The sequence below is a fragment of the Lissotriton vulgaris genome, chromosome 1_1 (genome assembly GCF_964263255.1).
Source record: "Lissotriton vulgaris chromosome 1_1, aLisVul1.2, whole genome shotgun sequence".
NCBI lineage: Eukaryota > Metazoa > Chordata > Amphibia > Caudata > Salamandridae > Lissotriton > Lissotriton vulgaris.
In genome coordinates, this window is record NC_141685.1 from 25,280,702 (window position 1) to 25,298,665 (window position 17,964).

At 47.9% G+C, this 17,964-nt stretch overlaps 1 protein-coding gene across 1 annotated transcript in view; it reads right to left on the reverse strand.

Moving 5' to 3' along the window:
• The window catches only part of LOC147737022 (uncharacterized), a 51,623-nt gene that overhangs the window by 8,061 nt on the left and 25,598 nt on the right, over positions 1–17,964 (reverse strand). Inside the window, 1 exon segment of the mRNA XM_086922615.1 lies at positions 9,289–9,712. Coding sequence (XP_086778741.1) covers positions 9,289–9,712 — 424 coding nt within the window.

Sequence of the window (17,964 nt, forward strand, 5' to 3'; positions counted from 1 at the left end):
CACTGACCACTGGATATCCAGGGGAATTTATGTCCTATTTTAAAACATTATTTATGACTAGATTGGGTCAAGACAGGGCGGAGCAGGAGAGTTATTTGTCTGAGGTCGCTTTAGTGTATCTAGAGAAGTTTATGCAGGACTTCCTTGCTGAGCCTATCTCCGAGGAGAGCATTGATGAGGCCATCTCTGCCCTGAAGAGTTCCTCGGCCCCGGGGCTTGACGGTTTCACTGCGAATTTTTATAAGGCCTATAAAGATTTATTGATTCCCCATCTCATTAAAGTATATGCCTAGGGCCAGTCCCCCTGCCCAGGCAACTACCGAGACCCGCTTAAGCTGGACCAGGGAACAGCTGCTACAAATAGGAGCGGGCTCTTGTTCTACATCTGTTCGTTGCCCTCCTAACAACTTAGATGGCCACGCTTTTAACTGTCCTCAGTGCAACACATCTCTTCCCCCTTGGAGCGAACGCACCCTACCCATCTTTCCCGCCCCGGCTGCACGCATTTTACAACTAGCACTGATTAATTGTAGATCCCTCCCCCGTCACGCTAATGAAATTTGGTCGATTCTGACCACTTACAGTTGGGACATCCTATTCCTTACAGAATCGTGGACTAAAGATACTTCTAACCCGGATATCTACTTAGCCACCCCCCCGGACTATCGCTTCTTGGGTGTTAACCGAGAGGGAAAAACGGGAGGTGGACTGGCCATCCTGTTCAAATCCCACCTTAATATTACCATTAAAAAAATTACTAACATTGGACTGATCGAAGCCATGTATTTTGCTATTGCTGACTCAGCGGCAGTATACCTCACCGGCATCTTAGTCTACAATCCCCCTAAAGCATCTCCTTCCGCATTAGTACAGTTGGTGCACATCATCACGGACCTATCTCTCAAGCACCCGCACTTTATTGTATTAGGAGATTTCAACCTCCATGTAGATGATCCCACCTGCACCCAAGCCACTCGTTTCCTCGACTCTCTTCAGAGCCTGAGCTTAACGCAACTAATCCACGGTCCGACGCACGTGGCTGGCCATACATTGGATCTTTTTTTTTCCAACCTCCCAGGGACCACTACTTATCCCCCCCTTCCCCTCACTTGGTCCGATCATTTCCTGCTTATGGTCGACATTCCACTTCCTCAGGCACCCACCCCGGTGGAATTGGGAACAGACTACAGGATAAAATGGCACAAGATCACTTGCACTGCCCTAGAGCCGATATTTAGTTGCCCTTTGGATTCTAAAGTAGAAAATATCGATGCCTGTGTTACTAAGTTTAATACGGCCTTATCGGCTGCGGTTGATGAAATTGCCCCGCTTGTATCTGTTTCATCCGCAAGATCTCGCCCCTCTGCTCCTTGGTTCTCAGCTGCTCTGCGTAAAGAAAAAAGTTACTGCAAAAAATTAGAACGCAGCTGGAGACTAACATATGATTCTGAGGCAAAAACTATCTACAGAACGGCCCTTAAGAAATTTATTAAACTAAAAAAATCTGCCATGAGAGAGTTTTTTGCCTCCCAAATAAAAGACGCAGACAATTCTGCAAAGACACTGTTTAAAATTGCAAAAGACTTTGTAAAACCCCCGGCTATGACCCCTAACAATCTAGCCAATCAGTCTCTTTGCAACGGACTATCAGACTTCTTTCAAGAAAAAATTGAAAAAATTGCATCCTCCTTTCCTCCAGTTGAAGCACCTGTCCTTTCCCTTTCCCCGGCCTCAAACACCCATGATACTGCTCCTACATTAGTGGCATTTAAGGATCTCACTCCTAACCTTGCACTTAAATTACTATTACAGTGCAAATCTGGTTCCCCTTTGGACCCAGTTCCCCCTAAAATCATGAGTGAACTGACTACCTTATTGCTAGAGCCACTCACTTCCATCTAGAATGCCTCTTTACAACTAGGCCAATTCCCCTCTGCCTGGAAGGAGGCCCTGCTTGTGCCTATCCTAAAGAAATCTGATGCTGACCCCATGCAATTCAGTAACTATCGGCCCATTTCCCTCCTTCCGAAACCAGCGAAGGTTTTGGAGAAGGCAGTCCAATTACAACTTGCAGAATATTTAGAGACCAACTCTCTGCTACATGACTCCCAATCCGGCTTCCGTGCTGGATTCAGTACGGAGACCGCACTGCTAGAGGTATCGGAGACCGTGCGAGAATGTGTGGATAAGGGCGAGGAGGCCATGTTGGTCCTCCTCGACCTATCCGCCGCTTTCGATACGGTGTCCCACAAAATTTTCCTAGACCGACTGGAGCAGATTGGACTGAGCGGCACTGCCCTGGCATGGATCAGCTCTTTTCTTCAAGGACGATCACAGAGGGTTCTTCTCAGACCGTTTAAATCTGGATGCAAACCTCTTGTACGCGGAGTCCCACAAGGCTCAGCGTTGAGTCCTCTGTTCTTCAATGTCTACCTGGCCCCGTTGGCCAAGGTAGTGGAGGCATGCGGAGTCAGAGTGATCTCTTATGCTGATGATACACAGCTGATATTTTCTTTTAGAGATCACTCTGACTCCAGCCTCTCTAGCTTCCGCCATTGTCTTGGCGAAATCTGTTCGTGGATGTCCTCGAACCACCTGCGGCTTAATACCGACAAGACGGAGGTTTTGTTTTTTAATCAAAAAATGACCATTCCACCCCCATTATGGTGGCCAACTGTACTCAACCCCCCCCCCAATCCCGGTCCACTCTGCCCGCAATTTGGGGTTCATATTTGATGATACGCTCTCCTGCAGCCCTCAAATCAACAAGGTTACTGCTGCCTGCTTTGGTAAACTAAAAATGATGAGAAAGATCTTTCCATTTTTGCCAATGGAGGCCCGCAGAACAGTCACTCAGGCCTTAATTACCGCTCATCTGGATTATGCCAACAGTCTTTATGCTGGGGCCCCTCTATATCAAATTGAACGCTTGCAAGTAGTTCAGAATGCTGCAGCAAGACTGATTGGCAATATTCCATACAGACACCCTATCTCAGCGTTTCGCAAAGGACTCCATTGGCTGCCTATAGCCAACCGTATTAAGTTTAAAACTCTTGTTCTTGCCTTTCGAGCTTTGAACGGTACTGGCCCAGATTATTTAAGAAAAAGATTGAGACTGTCCACTCAGTCAGAGACCTTCGCTCTAACAACCTGCGTCTCATGCTTGTGCCTAGATTCCGTCGCTCAAGAATGGGTGGCAGAGCCTTTGCTGTCCTTGCTGCCAAACATTGGAACAGCTTACCGATCGACCTTAGATTTGCCCCATCCGAAGCTTTGTTCCGTAGACGCCTCAAAACGTGGCTATTTTCATCTATTTAGATTGCTCTTTCTCCTCCTGCTGACAGTTTTTAGCGCCGGGACACCCCCGTTGGGGGTAGCCGTGCGCTTTACAAAATCCGTAAATAAATAAATAAATATATGCAGAAGCCCTGGAGAGGCAGATACCTCCCACCCTGCGTGAGGCAGTCATCATTCTTCTCCCCAAACCTGGCAAGGACCTCCTGCTCTGCGGTTCCTATCGACCGTTATCACTCTTAAACCTAGACTACAAAATACTGGCAAAGGGTCTGGCATGTCGCCTGTCTCTCTTAATAGAATCTATCATTTCCCCCGGCCCAGTATGGTTTCATACCCCATCGCTCGGCAGCCTTCAATCTACGCACATTATTTAACACTCTGCATAGAATTAACCCGGAAATTCCTGCTGCTTTAATCCTATTTGATACAGAAAAGGCATTTGACTCCCTTGAATGGCCTTTTATTTTATCCATCATGGAGCGCATGGGGATGCCGTTTGGTTTCATTGTCACGACTGCCCTGCTATACAGTCAACCACTGGCCCGACTCCGACTAAATGGTACATTGACGGCTCCCTTCTCACTTTCACGCGGCACGAGACAGGGCTGCCCGTTGTCGCCTCTGTTGTTCATTTTTGCCATGGACCCACTAATACAGCACTTCCAAGAGAAACACCTTCATAGGTGTTTACAGTTCACCAACGGCCCATTGTTAGTATCATTGTATGCAGATGACACGATTTTATATGTACGCAACCCCCAGAGTAATTTGGATCCCCTTATCCGGGAAATTCTGCGCTTTGGCAGACATTCCGGACTAGGAATTGTTAGACCTGGCACCATTGGCGTGGGTCTACCTTCCATTTTTGCTGTTGCCTCATGTGTTTTTCTGGTGTTAGATGCTTTGGGCACTGTAACACTGCTGTCCAGTGACACAGTGCGAGTGCTCCCTATTGTAAATTGATGTATTGATTAGTGGTTCCATGATTGGATATTTGGTTTACTTGTCAGACCCTAGTACAGTACACGGAGTGTGCCCAGGGCGTGTAAATCCAGATGCTGCTAGTGGGCTTGCAGCACTGGTTGTGCCACCCACAGAAGCGGCCTTGTAAAATGTGTCTAAGGTCTGCTATTGCAGACCCTGCGTGAAGTCTGGTACTGTCATGCTGACTGGGCAAGTGCACCCACCTGCCAGTCCCTAAACCTTCCCTTTTCTTCATATTAGTCACCCCTATGTAGGCCCATGGGCAGGGTGCATTGTAAGTATAAGGTAGGACAAGCCCCGATGAGCGTGGCATGTCCTTATAGTGAATTACAGCCATTTTCGTTTTTCACTATTGCAAGGCTACCTGTTCTTCATAGGCTAGAAGAACATAGGTTACTTACCTGTAAACTGTGGTTCTACAGTATTGGTGTCCTTCATAGATTCACATGCTTGAATATTCCCCGTCGTCGAAGTGGGAGTCCCACGGTACATAAAATAGCAGTAATATATGCATATATAAGTAAAATTATTATAATTATAAAAAATACATATACATATATATAAAATACAGTAAACTCAAAAGTACCATAGAACTGAATAGGCCCATAGAAAGCCTAAGGGAGAAAACTCAACTTGGTAACATATCAGTGTCATTATGTTTTGGTCCAAATTCCAGCCAATCAGGCTGCAGTTCCCTCTAGAACTTTCTCCTCAGAAGCTCAAGACCTCAGATTTTCGTAGCACAGAGTACCCAAAGTGCCTGAGGAGAAGGGAGCCTCTGAGGGGAGGATGGGAGGGTCGCATGTGAATCTATGAAAGACACCAATACAGGAGAACCACAGTTTACAGGTAAGTAACTTATGTTCTTCTCCAGTATTAGGGGTGTCTTTCATAGATTCACATGCTTGAATAAGAGTAGAAAGCAGTAATCATCATATAAGTCATAAAGGTAGCAGTAATTTCAAGCATATAATAGACATATCATATTAAAGAGAGATAACCTTTATGACAGGAGGTGGGTAGCAACAGAGGCTCACCTTTAATGGAAAAGATTCCGCAGCACCGCTTGTCCTACTGCTGCATCTGCGGCATCTGTTGACTGCAGACAGTAGTGCTTCGTAAAAGTATGGCTGCTCGACCACGTAGCAGCTCTGCAGATGTGTCGCAGAGGTACCCCCGCAAAAAGGGCAGTAGAAGCTGACACAGCTCTAGTTGAATGAGCACGTACTGGAGCTGGAAGAGGCTTGCCAGCTCGCTGATGACAAAATGCAATAGTGGAAGAAATCCATCTAGTAATAGTTTGTTTGGTAACAGGTTGTCCTTTAGAGGCCGGGCCATAGGCCACGAACAGTTGATCAGATTTCCTGAAGGATGCAGTGCGCTGAATATAAAACTTGAGGCAACGTTTTATATCCAGGGAATGTAATGAACGTTCCGCAGGAGTTTGTGGATCCGGAAAGAAAGTCTTTAAAATGACCGGTTCATTGAGATGAAAATCACTGGGAACATTCGGAATAAATGTAGGATTAGTACATAGTGTAACAGCCTCCTTTGAGAACTGGAGAAAAGGAGGTTGAATTGTGAATGCCTGAATGTCACTGACACGCCTAGATGAGGTCAAGGCGAGCAATAGGGCAACTTTCCACGTGAGGAACTTTAAGCTTGCTGAATGGATGGGTTCAAAAGGAGGTAGGAGGAGCCGAGACAAGACCAGGTTTAAGCGCCAAGTAGGCGGAGGACGTCGAATGGGTGAAAACGTTCGGAAGAGACCTTTGAAAATCTGTTTAATAATTCTAGACGAATATAGTGAGGAAGAGCCTTCATGACGGAAGCGGGATAGAGCCGCTAGAAAGACCTTCAGAGTGGAGTGGGAAAGTCCTGACTTCGCAAGGGATAAGAAGAAAGGCAGAATCTTTTCTGGTTTAGCAGTCATCGGATCCAAGGCCTTGGTGTGGCACCAGACACAGAAATGCTTCCACTTCAACTGATAGGTTTTAATGGTGGAAGGAGCACGGGCATGCGCTAACAGCTTTCTACAGTCTGCGTCGATGGTCAAACGCGCAAATTCATGGTGCTCAGGTTCCAGGCATGAAGTTGGAGGTATGCTGGATCCGGATGGCAAATCCGCCCCTGCTGCATCGTGAGGAGGTGAGGCAACGGATGAAGCGGAATTGACTCGCTCTGGGAGAACAAGAGAAGGTCCGGGAACCATGGGCGCCTCGGCCACTTGGGTGCGATCAAGATGACTTGACAGGGTTGAAGCCTCATCCTGTGCAACAAGAGTGGAATCAGAGGAAGCGGAGGAAAAGCGTAGCTGAATGCGTTCAACGAGCTGATCGAAAATGCATTTCCGCTCGACTCTCTGTGGGGATGAAGACTTGCAAAGCGTTGGCATTTCTTGTTGGTGATAGTCGCAAAAAGATCTATCTGCGGATGGCCCCACTGGCGGAAAATGAACTCCAGAGTTGGTTGATTGAGTTCCCACTCATGGTTGTCCGAGAAAGACCTGCTGAGTGTGTCCGCCAGAACATTAGAAACACCCGGCACATGTATGGCAGTGAGATGAATCTGGTGACGAATCGCCCAATTCCATATCTCCTGTGCTTGTTGGGAAAGCAAAAGGGACCTGGTGCCGCCCTGCTTGTTCAGGTAATGCATGCTGGTGGTGTTGTCCGTTCTCACCAGCAGAGATTGACCTTGATCGATCCGTTGAAAAGACTTCAGGGCCAGGAAGATCGCCAGAAGCTCCAGGCGATTTATATGCCAAGTGCGTTGGACCGCAGTCCATTTTCCTTGTACTGACAGGCCTTCGAGATGTGCTCCCCAGCCCTCCGGGGATGCATCGGTTGTAAGCGTCAGAGTTGGAGTAATGTCTTGAAAAGACCGACCTTTTGAAATGTTTGGAGGGTGAGCCCACCACTCCAGAGCCTTTTGGATGCGGGGCGTAAGAAGGATCTTGTCGTTGAACGATCCTGAAATCTGCTTCCACTGCTTGTCTAACTCCTCTTGGATGGCCCTCATATGTAGTCTGCAGTGGGGAATCAACTGTATGGCAGAAGAAGCCATGCCGAGGAATGATTTCAACATCCGGACTGAAACGTACAGTTTTGACTGGAGGGATCGTACCATCTGGAGCATACAGTCTTGTCGTTCCTGGGAGACAAAAACCATTGCCATATGAGAATCTAGAGAGGCTCCTAGAAAATCTCGCCATTGAGATGGGCGAAAGTGTGACTTTTGGCAATTGATGAAAAGGCCCAAGTCTTGAAACAGGGAGAGGCAAGACTGTGTATGCTGGATTGCCAGTTGAAGATTCGGAGCCTTTATGAGACAATCGTCCAGGTATGGATAAAATTGTATGCCTCGTAGGCGTAGAAAGGCAGCTACCGGGGCCATGATCTTGGTAAAGACCCTCGGTGCTGAACGGAGGACGAATGGTAGGGCCTTGAATTGGAAGTGCAGGTGTCCGACTGTGAAGAGCAGATACTTCCTGTGTCTGGGGTGAATTGGCACATGGAAATATGCGTCCTGGAGGTCGATCGTTGAGAAGAATTCCCCTGGATTGAGGTAATTCAGGATTTGAAGCAGAGTTAACATCTGAAAGGTTTTTCAAATGATGAATTTGTTCAGGGCCCGTAAATCCAAAATTGGACGCCATTCTCACGATTTTTTCTTTACTAAGAAAAACCGGGAATAGAATCCCTTGCCGCGTTGACCTAGCGGCACTACCTCGATGGCCCCTTTTTGGATCATTAATTTTACCTGGGCCAAAAGTTCTTTGAGGTGGGGGGAGGGTGGCCCCGAAGGTGGACGAATGGGAGGGAATTTTGTGAACTCCAGGGTATGGCGTTTGGAGATAACGTCCAGGACCCATTGTTCGGAGGTGATTTCGGACCATTTGCAAAAGTACTTAGAGATGCGACCTCCAAGATGCAAAGTCGGCAGACGAAAGGAACTTAGACTGTCACTGTTTTTTGTTGTTTGCGCCACCTCTATAAGTTGTTTTCCGTTGGTATGGTCTGGCGGAAGACTGACGTTTCTGGTTTTGGTAAGAACCTCTCTGCTGGTTATCGCCGTAGGTATTGTATGAGCGATACTGGCCTGATCCACGAAAAGTAGAGGAGCCACCGCCTCTACCTCGTGCCCCCCCGAAAGGGGCACGAGGCATATTGGAGAGTAGCCAAGGACTTTGCGGTGTCAGTGTCCTTTTTGATCGCCTCAAGAGCATCGTCTACATGCTTGCCAAATAAAGACTCTCCATCGTATGGCAAGTCGAGGACTTTTGCTTGTACTTCTGGGCGAAATGTTGTAGATTTCAGCCAGGCTTGACGCCTCAAGACTGCAGCCCCAGCTAATTGGCGAAAGCCTGTGGATGAAATGTCGAGCGCACATTCGATAATTTCAGACGAAATTACCTCTCCCTCTTGGATGATAGCTTGCGCTTCTGCACGGAAGGCCTCAGGCATTTGAGGAATCAGTGCGGCAATCTCGGACCACATTTGGCGGTCGTAACGGCCCAGAATTGCCAAGGTATTTGCGGCTCTGACAGTAGTGGCCGCCATCGTAGTAAACTTTTTTCCTATAGAGTCCAACTTGCGGCCTTCCTGATCAGGAGGAGAGGTGAGTGGTGTAGCCGGATTACGAGATCTTTTCTGTGCTGCCTTGAGTAATAACCGACTCTGCTTTTGGTTGTGACACTAAACAGGCTGGAGCGGACGCTGGAGCCTTATATTTTTTGTCTAATCTGGGCAAGACTGCAGGTACTGAGTTAGGATGTTCCATGAGTTTAAGTCCCTCTGACCAAATAAAGTCAATAAGTGGAATTGTGAAACGTCCTTAAAATCATACAGGAAGCATTCACTTTCATGTTGCTGTTTCTTGACAGTGAGATGAAAGCGTTTCGGTGCACGGACCATTAAATTATGGAAGTTTGCAATGTCCACTGGAGGCGATGCAAGAGGTGAGGTGGGCGGAGTGGAAGGTGTTTGAGCCCTGTAATTGTCCCACTCATTCATATCGACATCATCGTCGTCATCAGTGCCGTGAGGAGCAGGATCCTCATTGTCAGTGTCAGGTCGAGTTCTTTCCGGAGACGCGGGTGGAACCGGAGCAGGTGCTTGTAGGGGTTGAGGTTGAGGCTGGGGAGGAGGTTGTGATGCTGGGGAGGCAGGTGTAGATGGAGGGAACCTGCAGTTATAGTCATCAAGCATGTGCTGTAAATTTTTGACTAAAGATAAAGGTATTTGTGTAACAGGTTCTGAAATTACTGTCTCTGCTTCGTCAACAGGAAATAAATCATTCCCACTTTCGACGTATTCCTCTTCGTCACCCTCATCACTGTACTCCTGGCACTTAATGTGCAAGTCAGATGGACTAGATGCCTGTTCGAACAGTTGTTCCACCTCCGATTCATGGTCGGATTCTTCTCCACCTGATTGAAACAATTTTTCAGGAAGACGTGCTCCACTCCTTATTGGACTTATTTGAATGAGAGGCACAGTCCTCAAGGTAGAAGCAGTAATCACTGTAAAAGTGGTAGCTGAGGCAGGAGGAGGATGAGATGCCGACGAGCCTGTTGATGTAACAGCAGTAGTCGTATGGCTAACCTGAGACGGAGAAATTGAAGATATTTTCGTCGACGTGGAAAGTTGCCCTATTGCTCGCCTTCGACGGTATTGAAGGTTTGGTCGTCGATGACGAAGTAACCGTCGACAAGCTAGCCGTAGATGGAGTCGTCGTCGCTTATGCGATGGCCGTCGACGAGGCTGTCGTCGACGTTGATGGACCCGTCGACGAGCTTCTTTTAGATGATTTGGTCTTCGTTGTCGGTATTTGCTTCGACGACGGAACCGTCAACGGTGTTCGCGTCGACGATGGGAGCGTCAACGATGATTTCTTCGTCGACGGCATCGACTTGACACTCGTCGACGAGATCTTAACAATCGACGTAATGGGTCTCGTCTCCTGGGCTGTCGTCGACGAGGTGATCGTCGCCGACGCAGCAGTGGATGACATAGAACATGTCGTCGTCGACGTAGAGGTTACAGACTTCGTCGTCGCTGAAGACGTCGACGGGCGCATCGACGAGCCCGTCGACGAGCCCATGCCGGATTTCTGAGAGGAAGGCAAGGCTTTGGGCGCAGACGTCAGAGAACCAGGTCCCGTAGACGTGCCCTGAAGCAAATCCTGTGGGGAAACAATCCTGGAGGATTCCAACAGTCTACTCTTCTTAAGAAAAGGAGATGGAACCTCAGTTTCAGACCCACGCTTCTGAGAGGATCTAGAAATGCCTGAAGAAAAACTTTCCACATCAGAAACCACAGACTCTGAAGTCTTCAACTTTTGTAGCCACAGAAGGAGACAGGCCTCTCTATCCCTCAGAGTCTTGGGAGGAAAAGTGCGACAGTACTTACAGTTCTTAACCTCGTGGTCTGGGTAGAGACAGTAAATGCATTTACTGTGAGGATCCTCATGGAAAAGGCGCAGTTTACCACAGGAAGGGCAGGCTTTAAACAAAGATTTCTTACTTGAAGACATTTTTGAAGAAATAACAGCTAGAGTTGAAGAAAAAAACTGAGCAGAGCTCAGGGAGACTCCCTTCACACGACGTGCGGTAGAAAATCTGAGGTCTTGGGCTTCTGAGGAGAAGGTTCTAGAGGGAACTGCAGCCTGATTGGCTGGAATTTGGACCAAAACATAATGACACTGATATGTTACCAAGTTGTGTTTTCTCCCTTAGGCTTTCTATGGGCCTATTCAGTTCTATGGTACTTTTGAGTTTACTGTATTTTATATATATGTATATGTATTTTTTAGAATTATAATAATTTTACTTATATATGCATATATTACTGCTATTTTATGTACCGTGGGACTCCCACTTCGACGACGGGGAATATTCAAGCATGTGAATCTATGAAAGACACCCCTAATACTGGAGAATGGGCTGCATTGTTACATGTTAATGATCCCAGCAGACCCAGAGAACATGGTAGAAATTCGAGTTTAGTATGCCTGGACTCAGAATAATAAAATATATCTTTTAGTAAAGTTTATTTTAATTTTCTGTGTTTGAAAATACCACTTTTAGAAAGTAGGTATTTACTTCCCTAACCATTTGAGCCCGCCTCTGCTAGGTTGTGTATTCCTTGTCTGGGTTTGTGTGTGACAGGACTGGGGAATTCCAGGAGACAGGATGGGGCTCACCGGTGGTGAATAGGGAGATCTGCATCCAAGATGGGAGGGAGGAGTTGCACCTCAGACCTGAATAGGGCTGCGCCTTTCCTCTACAATGCCTGCTCCATCCCCTGTGGTGTGTCTGATGTCTCTGCCCTGCACACTGAAAGAAGAGGAGGAAGACTGTCAACAAAGTGCTCCTGGACTGTACTTGCCTTCCACAATGCTGACTCCACCTCCTGTGGAGAGTCTGATGTGCCTTCCCTGTGCTGTGAAAGGAAAGGAGAAGTCTGGTAAGCAGAGTGCTTCAGGACTGTCTCGAAATGGGCACAGGCTCCTCTCCCCTTAGAGAAAAAAGGTTTATGGGGTATAAGTATTAGGACCCTGAGCCCATGAAATTAGATCACTCCTGGAACTGACAAGACGAAACCTCTGCTGAGGAGAAGGAACCTGAAGAAACTGAGGAGAGACTATTCCCAAGCTGAAGTGCTGCTTGGGAGATTGGCCTGCAGTGGTTGCCTGAACTGCCTAGAGAGGAGGAAAGACTTTGTGGACTTTACCTTTATTTTCAACTTGTGCAAAAAGATCTCCAAGGGCTTGGAAGAGAGCTTGCCCCCTGACTGAAGTCCCAGGACCAGTGGACTTTGTGAATTGCTGCTGGAAACAAGTGGCTACAGAGGTAGGGAGCTGTGACCGACTTTCCCGACCGGCCCGGTGTCCTGTTGGCACCGCACTGAGCAACGTCCGCCTCACCGACGCCGTCAACGAGCCGTAGCCTGCACCGCGACTGGAAGGACACCACAACGTGCAACGCCTCGCTACACCGAATCGAACTGGTCTGACCGACGCAGTCACTGCTGCTGACTTCGAGTCCTGGGACCGCCCCGCACAGTTCGCGACGCACCACCCGACTCGCACCGCTGTCCGGACTGATCGACGCCAGCTCCCGAACTCTGGCTCGAACGCCGCACCGTAAAGCTGGAAGCACCGCAACGAGCAACGTCCGCCCTGAACAACGCAAGCTCTGAACTCACCGAAGCCGTCAACAAGCTGTAGCCTGCACCGCGACGGAAGGGACACCGTGACCTGCAACACTTTTTTTTTGTACACGCGACGATCCCCGGAACCTCTCGCACATCCGTGCCGGCCGCCCCAAGGAAAAGGTACTGTGTTTGAGTCTGCCGACATTTGAGTAGGCCCGGACTGCCACGGTCCGCTGGGTTTGTTAGTCTCTGTTCTTTCAGCACGATAAAGCTGGACGAGGCTACTGACTCGCACAGAAAGTTGATTTACACCTTTTTATCCAGAACTCTTGAAATTTAATAGTACAGTGAATTCTTTTTGTCTTTTATTGGTCTTGTGGTAACTCTATAAAGTATACGTATTTTTGATATAAAACTTTGTGTGGTGTCCAATTGTAGTGTTGTCACTGGGTTACTGTATGTGGTCACAACTGCTTAACTTACATCGCCTCTGAAATAAGCCTTGACTGCTCGCGCCACGCAACCCAGAGGGTGAGCAGGGGTTATTTTGTGAGGGTAATTCCCTTGCCCTGACTAGAGGAGAGGGTCCCTGCTTGTCACATGTACCTACCTAACATTGGTAGGCAGCGGAAAGAAATCCGAATTTGAATTTTGTGGAGCATGTACAGTGATTGGTGAACACTACTTAGTGAGTGCAGACCATAACGCAACCAGGTACTTTTGATACTTGCTTTTGCCAGGGATCTCCATTTTTTAATCATGCCTGGTTCAGTCAGAGAGGAGGGGACAGCCTCCGTTGCATATGATGACTGTGATTGGGAAGAAGAGAAATTAGAAAGCTACACCAACAAGCAGCTCAAGAGCTTCTGCAAAAAGTTTAAAATTTCCACAGCAGGAATCACCAAAAAGGAGCAAAATCACAAGGCACTGAGGGCCTGAATTGAGACAAGGAATGCCACTGGTTATTTACTTTTTATACTGAAACCTTTCTGGCATTCAGGGCACTGATAAGGTTATTCCACAGAATGGGTTATTGCATGCCGAGAAAGACTTTGTTTGTTACAAAACCTTTCCTGGCATTCAGAGCACTGATCAATCAATAAAAAGCATTGTCTTAGCCAATATGTCTCACCTTATTATTATTATTATTATTATTATTATTAATTAATTTTATATTGCGCACAGCTACCCTGGACAGGACTGAATAACTAGATAACTCATCACTGAGAAAACAGCCAGGTCTTAAGATCTCGCCGGAACCTAAGATAACATGGTTCCTGCTTCATAGACCAGGGAAGAGAATTCCATAATCTGGGGCCGAGGAACGCAAAGGAACGACCACCCATTCTGGATAGTCGACAACTGGGTGTTACCAAGTTGCCCTGAGTGGCTGAGCGTAGGGCCCGCAAAGGGACATAGGGGTGGACAATCTCCTCAAGATAGAGAGGGGCAGACCCTTGGTTGATTTTAAAAATAAGACACAAGTTCTTAAATTTAATACGGCTTTCAATGTGGAGCCAGTGCAAATCCCGCAAAACAGGAGAGATGGAGGATCTCCTTGGGATCTGAAATTTAAGACGGGCAGCTAAATTTTACACTACCTGGAGTTTCTTCAGCGCCTCTTGATTTCCTCCAAGGTACAGAGCATTCCCGTTGTTCAGGCGCGAGGTGATCAGCGCCTGGACCACAGTTCTTTTAGTGGATCTATCCCCTTGCCTGCTACTCTGCCTACCCCCCTGTCCTTTGTGCCCTTTGACTAAGGACTCCTTCTCCCCTTGTTGGGGAAAGATCCAATATTTATACTCTGGAGTCTCAGCGAACATGCTGAGTGAGTCCACTGCGCCAAGGGAGCCACTCACACTTGAGGCATGTTATGGCACCCCTTGCCAAAGCACTCCCTCTCCCCTTTTTGGGGAAGGATCCAGTATGTAGGCCGAGTCTCAGAGACCCCTCTGAGAGAGTCCACTGCGTAAAGGGAGCCTCTCGCAACAGAGCTAGGGAAGGGATACCACTTCCCCTGGGATCACAGCTTACTGGACTTTGGATGTTGCCTTGACTCGTCTACCGGTTTATGTCCCTGTCACCCTTCCCCTCCTCTTCCCATGCTGTGTCTCTCACCCTCCCCTCCTCTTTCCCGCCTCATTATCTTTCTACTTCCCCTGCTCCAACCCCCCCTGAATCTTTCACCTTGCCTGCTTTTCCCCTTACGTATTTGTGCTCATTGTTTATCTCGACCTTACAAATAACTAAGTTGCCATGCTCTAAGAACTGTGTAACCTTTGTAACGATGGAACCTGTAACTATGGTCTGATGCTCATGTAAAGCGCTCTGATACCTCCGGGTCTAGCACGCGCTATATAAAACTTTAAAAAAAATAAAAATCTTCCACAGCCATCTTAGAATAGTAAAGCATGTGGAAGCGACGCTAACCACCTGTTGCCGTATTGAGATGGTGTTATCGAGGATAAACCCCAGGTTACGCACTTGGGTAACCGGTTGAGGCAGAGGGCCCATTTCCAATGGCCAATTTTGGGGCCCCCAAAGATGCTTGTGTTTGCCTAGGATAACCACCTTGGTTTTCTCTCCATTTAATTTCATCAAGTTAGCACTCATCCACTCCAACACCCGTCGTAGACCCACGTAAAGGGAAGAAGACCTTTCCTTGGTAGAGGACAGGGAGAAGATGATTTGCGTGTCATCGGCGTACGAGAAGAGGGATAGACCCGCATCCTCTACAATTGATGTCAGGGGTCTCACATAGATGTTAAAGAGCACAGGGCTCAGAGTGGACCCCTGGGGGAACTCCGTATGCAAGTGACCTGATGGTAGATGAAGAATCAGAAGAGAAAACATGAAATGTGCGGTCGCTAAGGAAGGAGGGCAGCCAGGATAGCGCAGGCCCTACAACTCCTGCCGACTGGAGAGACTTTATAAGGATGGAATGTGACACTGTGTCAAATGCGGCACTCAGATCAAGTAAAATGAGCGCCGTTGTCTCCCCTCTGTCCAAGCAGGAGCGCAGCTTCTCCGTAAACGCCAGCAAGGTGGTTTCCGTAGAAAAATGAGTTCTGAATCCCAATTGTGATGGGTGCAAAAAGCTAAAATGATCCACATGGGCTGAAAGTTGACAGTTGACATGCTTTTCCAGAATCTTAGAAAGGGCCGGCAGCAGTGAGATAGGGCGGAAATTTGACATGACCGTGGGATCCGCTCCAAACTTTTTCAGCAAAGGAACCACCCATTGCACGTTTCCATTCAAGGGGAATGCAGGATTCTCGTAAAGAAGCATTTAAAAGAGCTTTGAGAATACCATGCACTTCTCGAAAATGCTGTTGCAAGATGTTTGCGGGGAGAGGATCTAAAGAGGAGACAGATTTTACCCTGGTTAAACAATCCAAGAAAGATTCATCATCGAAAGGCAACCATGTAGATATCTTAGTTGCTAGGGAATGATGAATCCCGCTTGCCATCTTGGTCAGAGAACTCACAATATTCACAGAATTTGGGGTCTTTAATGAGCTATATATTGTTTCAACCTTAGCGGTAAAGTAATTTGCAATATCATTGCATTGGGTATCATCTAAGGCTGGAGGCAATGGAGTCGTTTTAGATCCTGCCAACTTCTTAACCATGGAAAATAAGGCCCGAGGACGATTCACTGAGGTGGAGATGGCATTCGACACAAAGGATATTTTCGCCGCTTTACATGCCAGATGATATTTGTTTAAGGAGGCCTTATAGTCTGACTTACTATTCAAAGAGTAAGTCTTACGCCATCTTCTTTCTAAGTGTTTACATTTTGATTTCATGTCCTTTAGCTCATTATTAAACCATGGGGCAGGAGGATGGTGGGTCGAACTGCTTTTTGCTGCCATAGGCAGACATATGTCAATAGACTTGGCTAGCCAGTTGGATACTGCAATGTTTAACCCCTTCCCTGCTGGCCCGATTCCGCCCCCGTGCGGTAAACAAACGAACAGGGGCGGGTCATGACGAACCCCAGCCGTCATCAGCACACGAGCACCGTAGTGCATGACGGCTGGGGTTCGTCACCAGCATGGAAGGGGTTAAAGACCAACAGGGTAAGTTCGTGTCCGGGGAATTTTCCCTTAGCAAATTGTTAAGGGAGCCTAAGTCTAAGTTTTTCCAAGCCTACTACATAAGTCATCACTGCTGGTCAACCAGATATCCCCTGGGGTGGCTAATTTAACCCCTTCCCTGCTCATGACGAGCTGTTACGTTATGTTATGTTATACTGTATTTCTAAAGCGCACGGCTACTCAAAGTGTCCCGGCGCTGCTACAATGAATCCCCCACCGCCCGCCAAGAAGAAAGCATCACAAGAAAGAGCTCAGAACAAAAGTGTTTTCAATTTCTTCTTAAAGACTAGCGGGTCCGAGACCTTCCTAAGCATAAGGGAAAGCTCATTCCAGGCAAGGCCAGCTTTGCGGGTGAAAGAGCAGCCCCCCAGCCTATGACGCAGAAACCGCGGATTTTGTATGAGGAGTTGGTCCGAGGACCGCAAATGCCTAGATGGAATATAGTTGGCGAAGCTCTTCTGAAGATAGAGTGGGCCCTCTCCATACAATGCCCGTTGGACAAAGGCCAGCATTTTAAATTTCAGGCGAGCCTCAACTGGGAGCCAGTGAAGGTGCCGGAGATGAACCCGCACACTCTGCCTGGACGAAAAGCCCAGCAGGAGCCTCGCCGCCGCGTTTTGGACTCCCTGCAGTTTTTTTATCAGATAGCCCGGGCAGCCCATTAGAAGCGCGTTGGAGTAATCTAGCCTGGAAAGAATAAGCGCTCGGACCACCGTTTCTTTAGCCTCTGTAGGCAGGAGGGGGAGAAATTTGCGTAGCGTTCTCAGTAAGCCAAAACAAGTCCCAGTGAGTTTTTTGACTTGCTTCGCAAAATTCAAATTTTCCTCAAACCAGACCCCTAAATTTTTTGCAAGACCTTTGTCAGATTGAGGGGGCGGAAAGTCTGGAGGCTACAGTCTGGCTCTGAAATCTGCAGAAAAAGCTCCGAAAAGGAGCACCTCAGATTTCTCCTCGTTACATTTAAGCTGCGCGTTGGACAACCAACGAAACACAGCAGAGAGACAACACTGAGCCGAACTGACCGAATCCTCGCCCCTTCTCCAGGTGAACAATAGCTGCATGTCATCCGCATAGGCCATCACCTTAGCCCCCAGTGACTCCGCCCGGTAGATCAGGGGAGTCACATAGATGTTAAACAAAAGGGGGCTAAGCGAAGAGCCCTGCGGGACACCAGTGGAGAGAGGGGATGGAGACGAGGCAAATGGCGGCAGCCAGACCTGCTGAGATCTATCCTCCAGGAAGGATCGAAGCCAGCTCCAGGCTGAGCCCGCAATACCGATGGCATCCAGCCGCTCAAGGAGGAGAGCATGGGGAACCGTATCGAATGCCACCGAGAGATCCAGCATCACTAGAGATGCTCTCCCGCCGGCATCCAAACATTCCCTGATAGCCTCCACCACCTCTAGCAGTGCCAACTCCGTGCT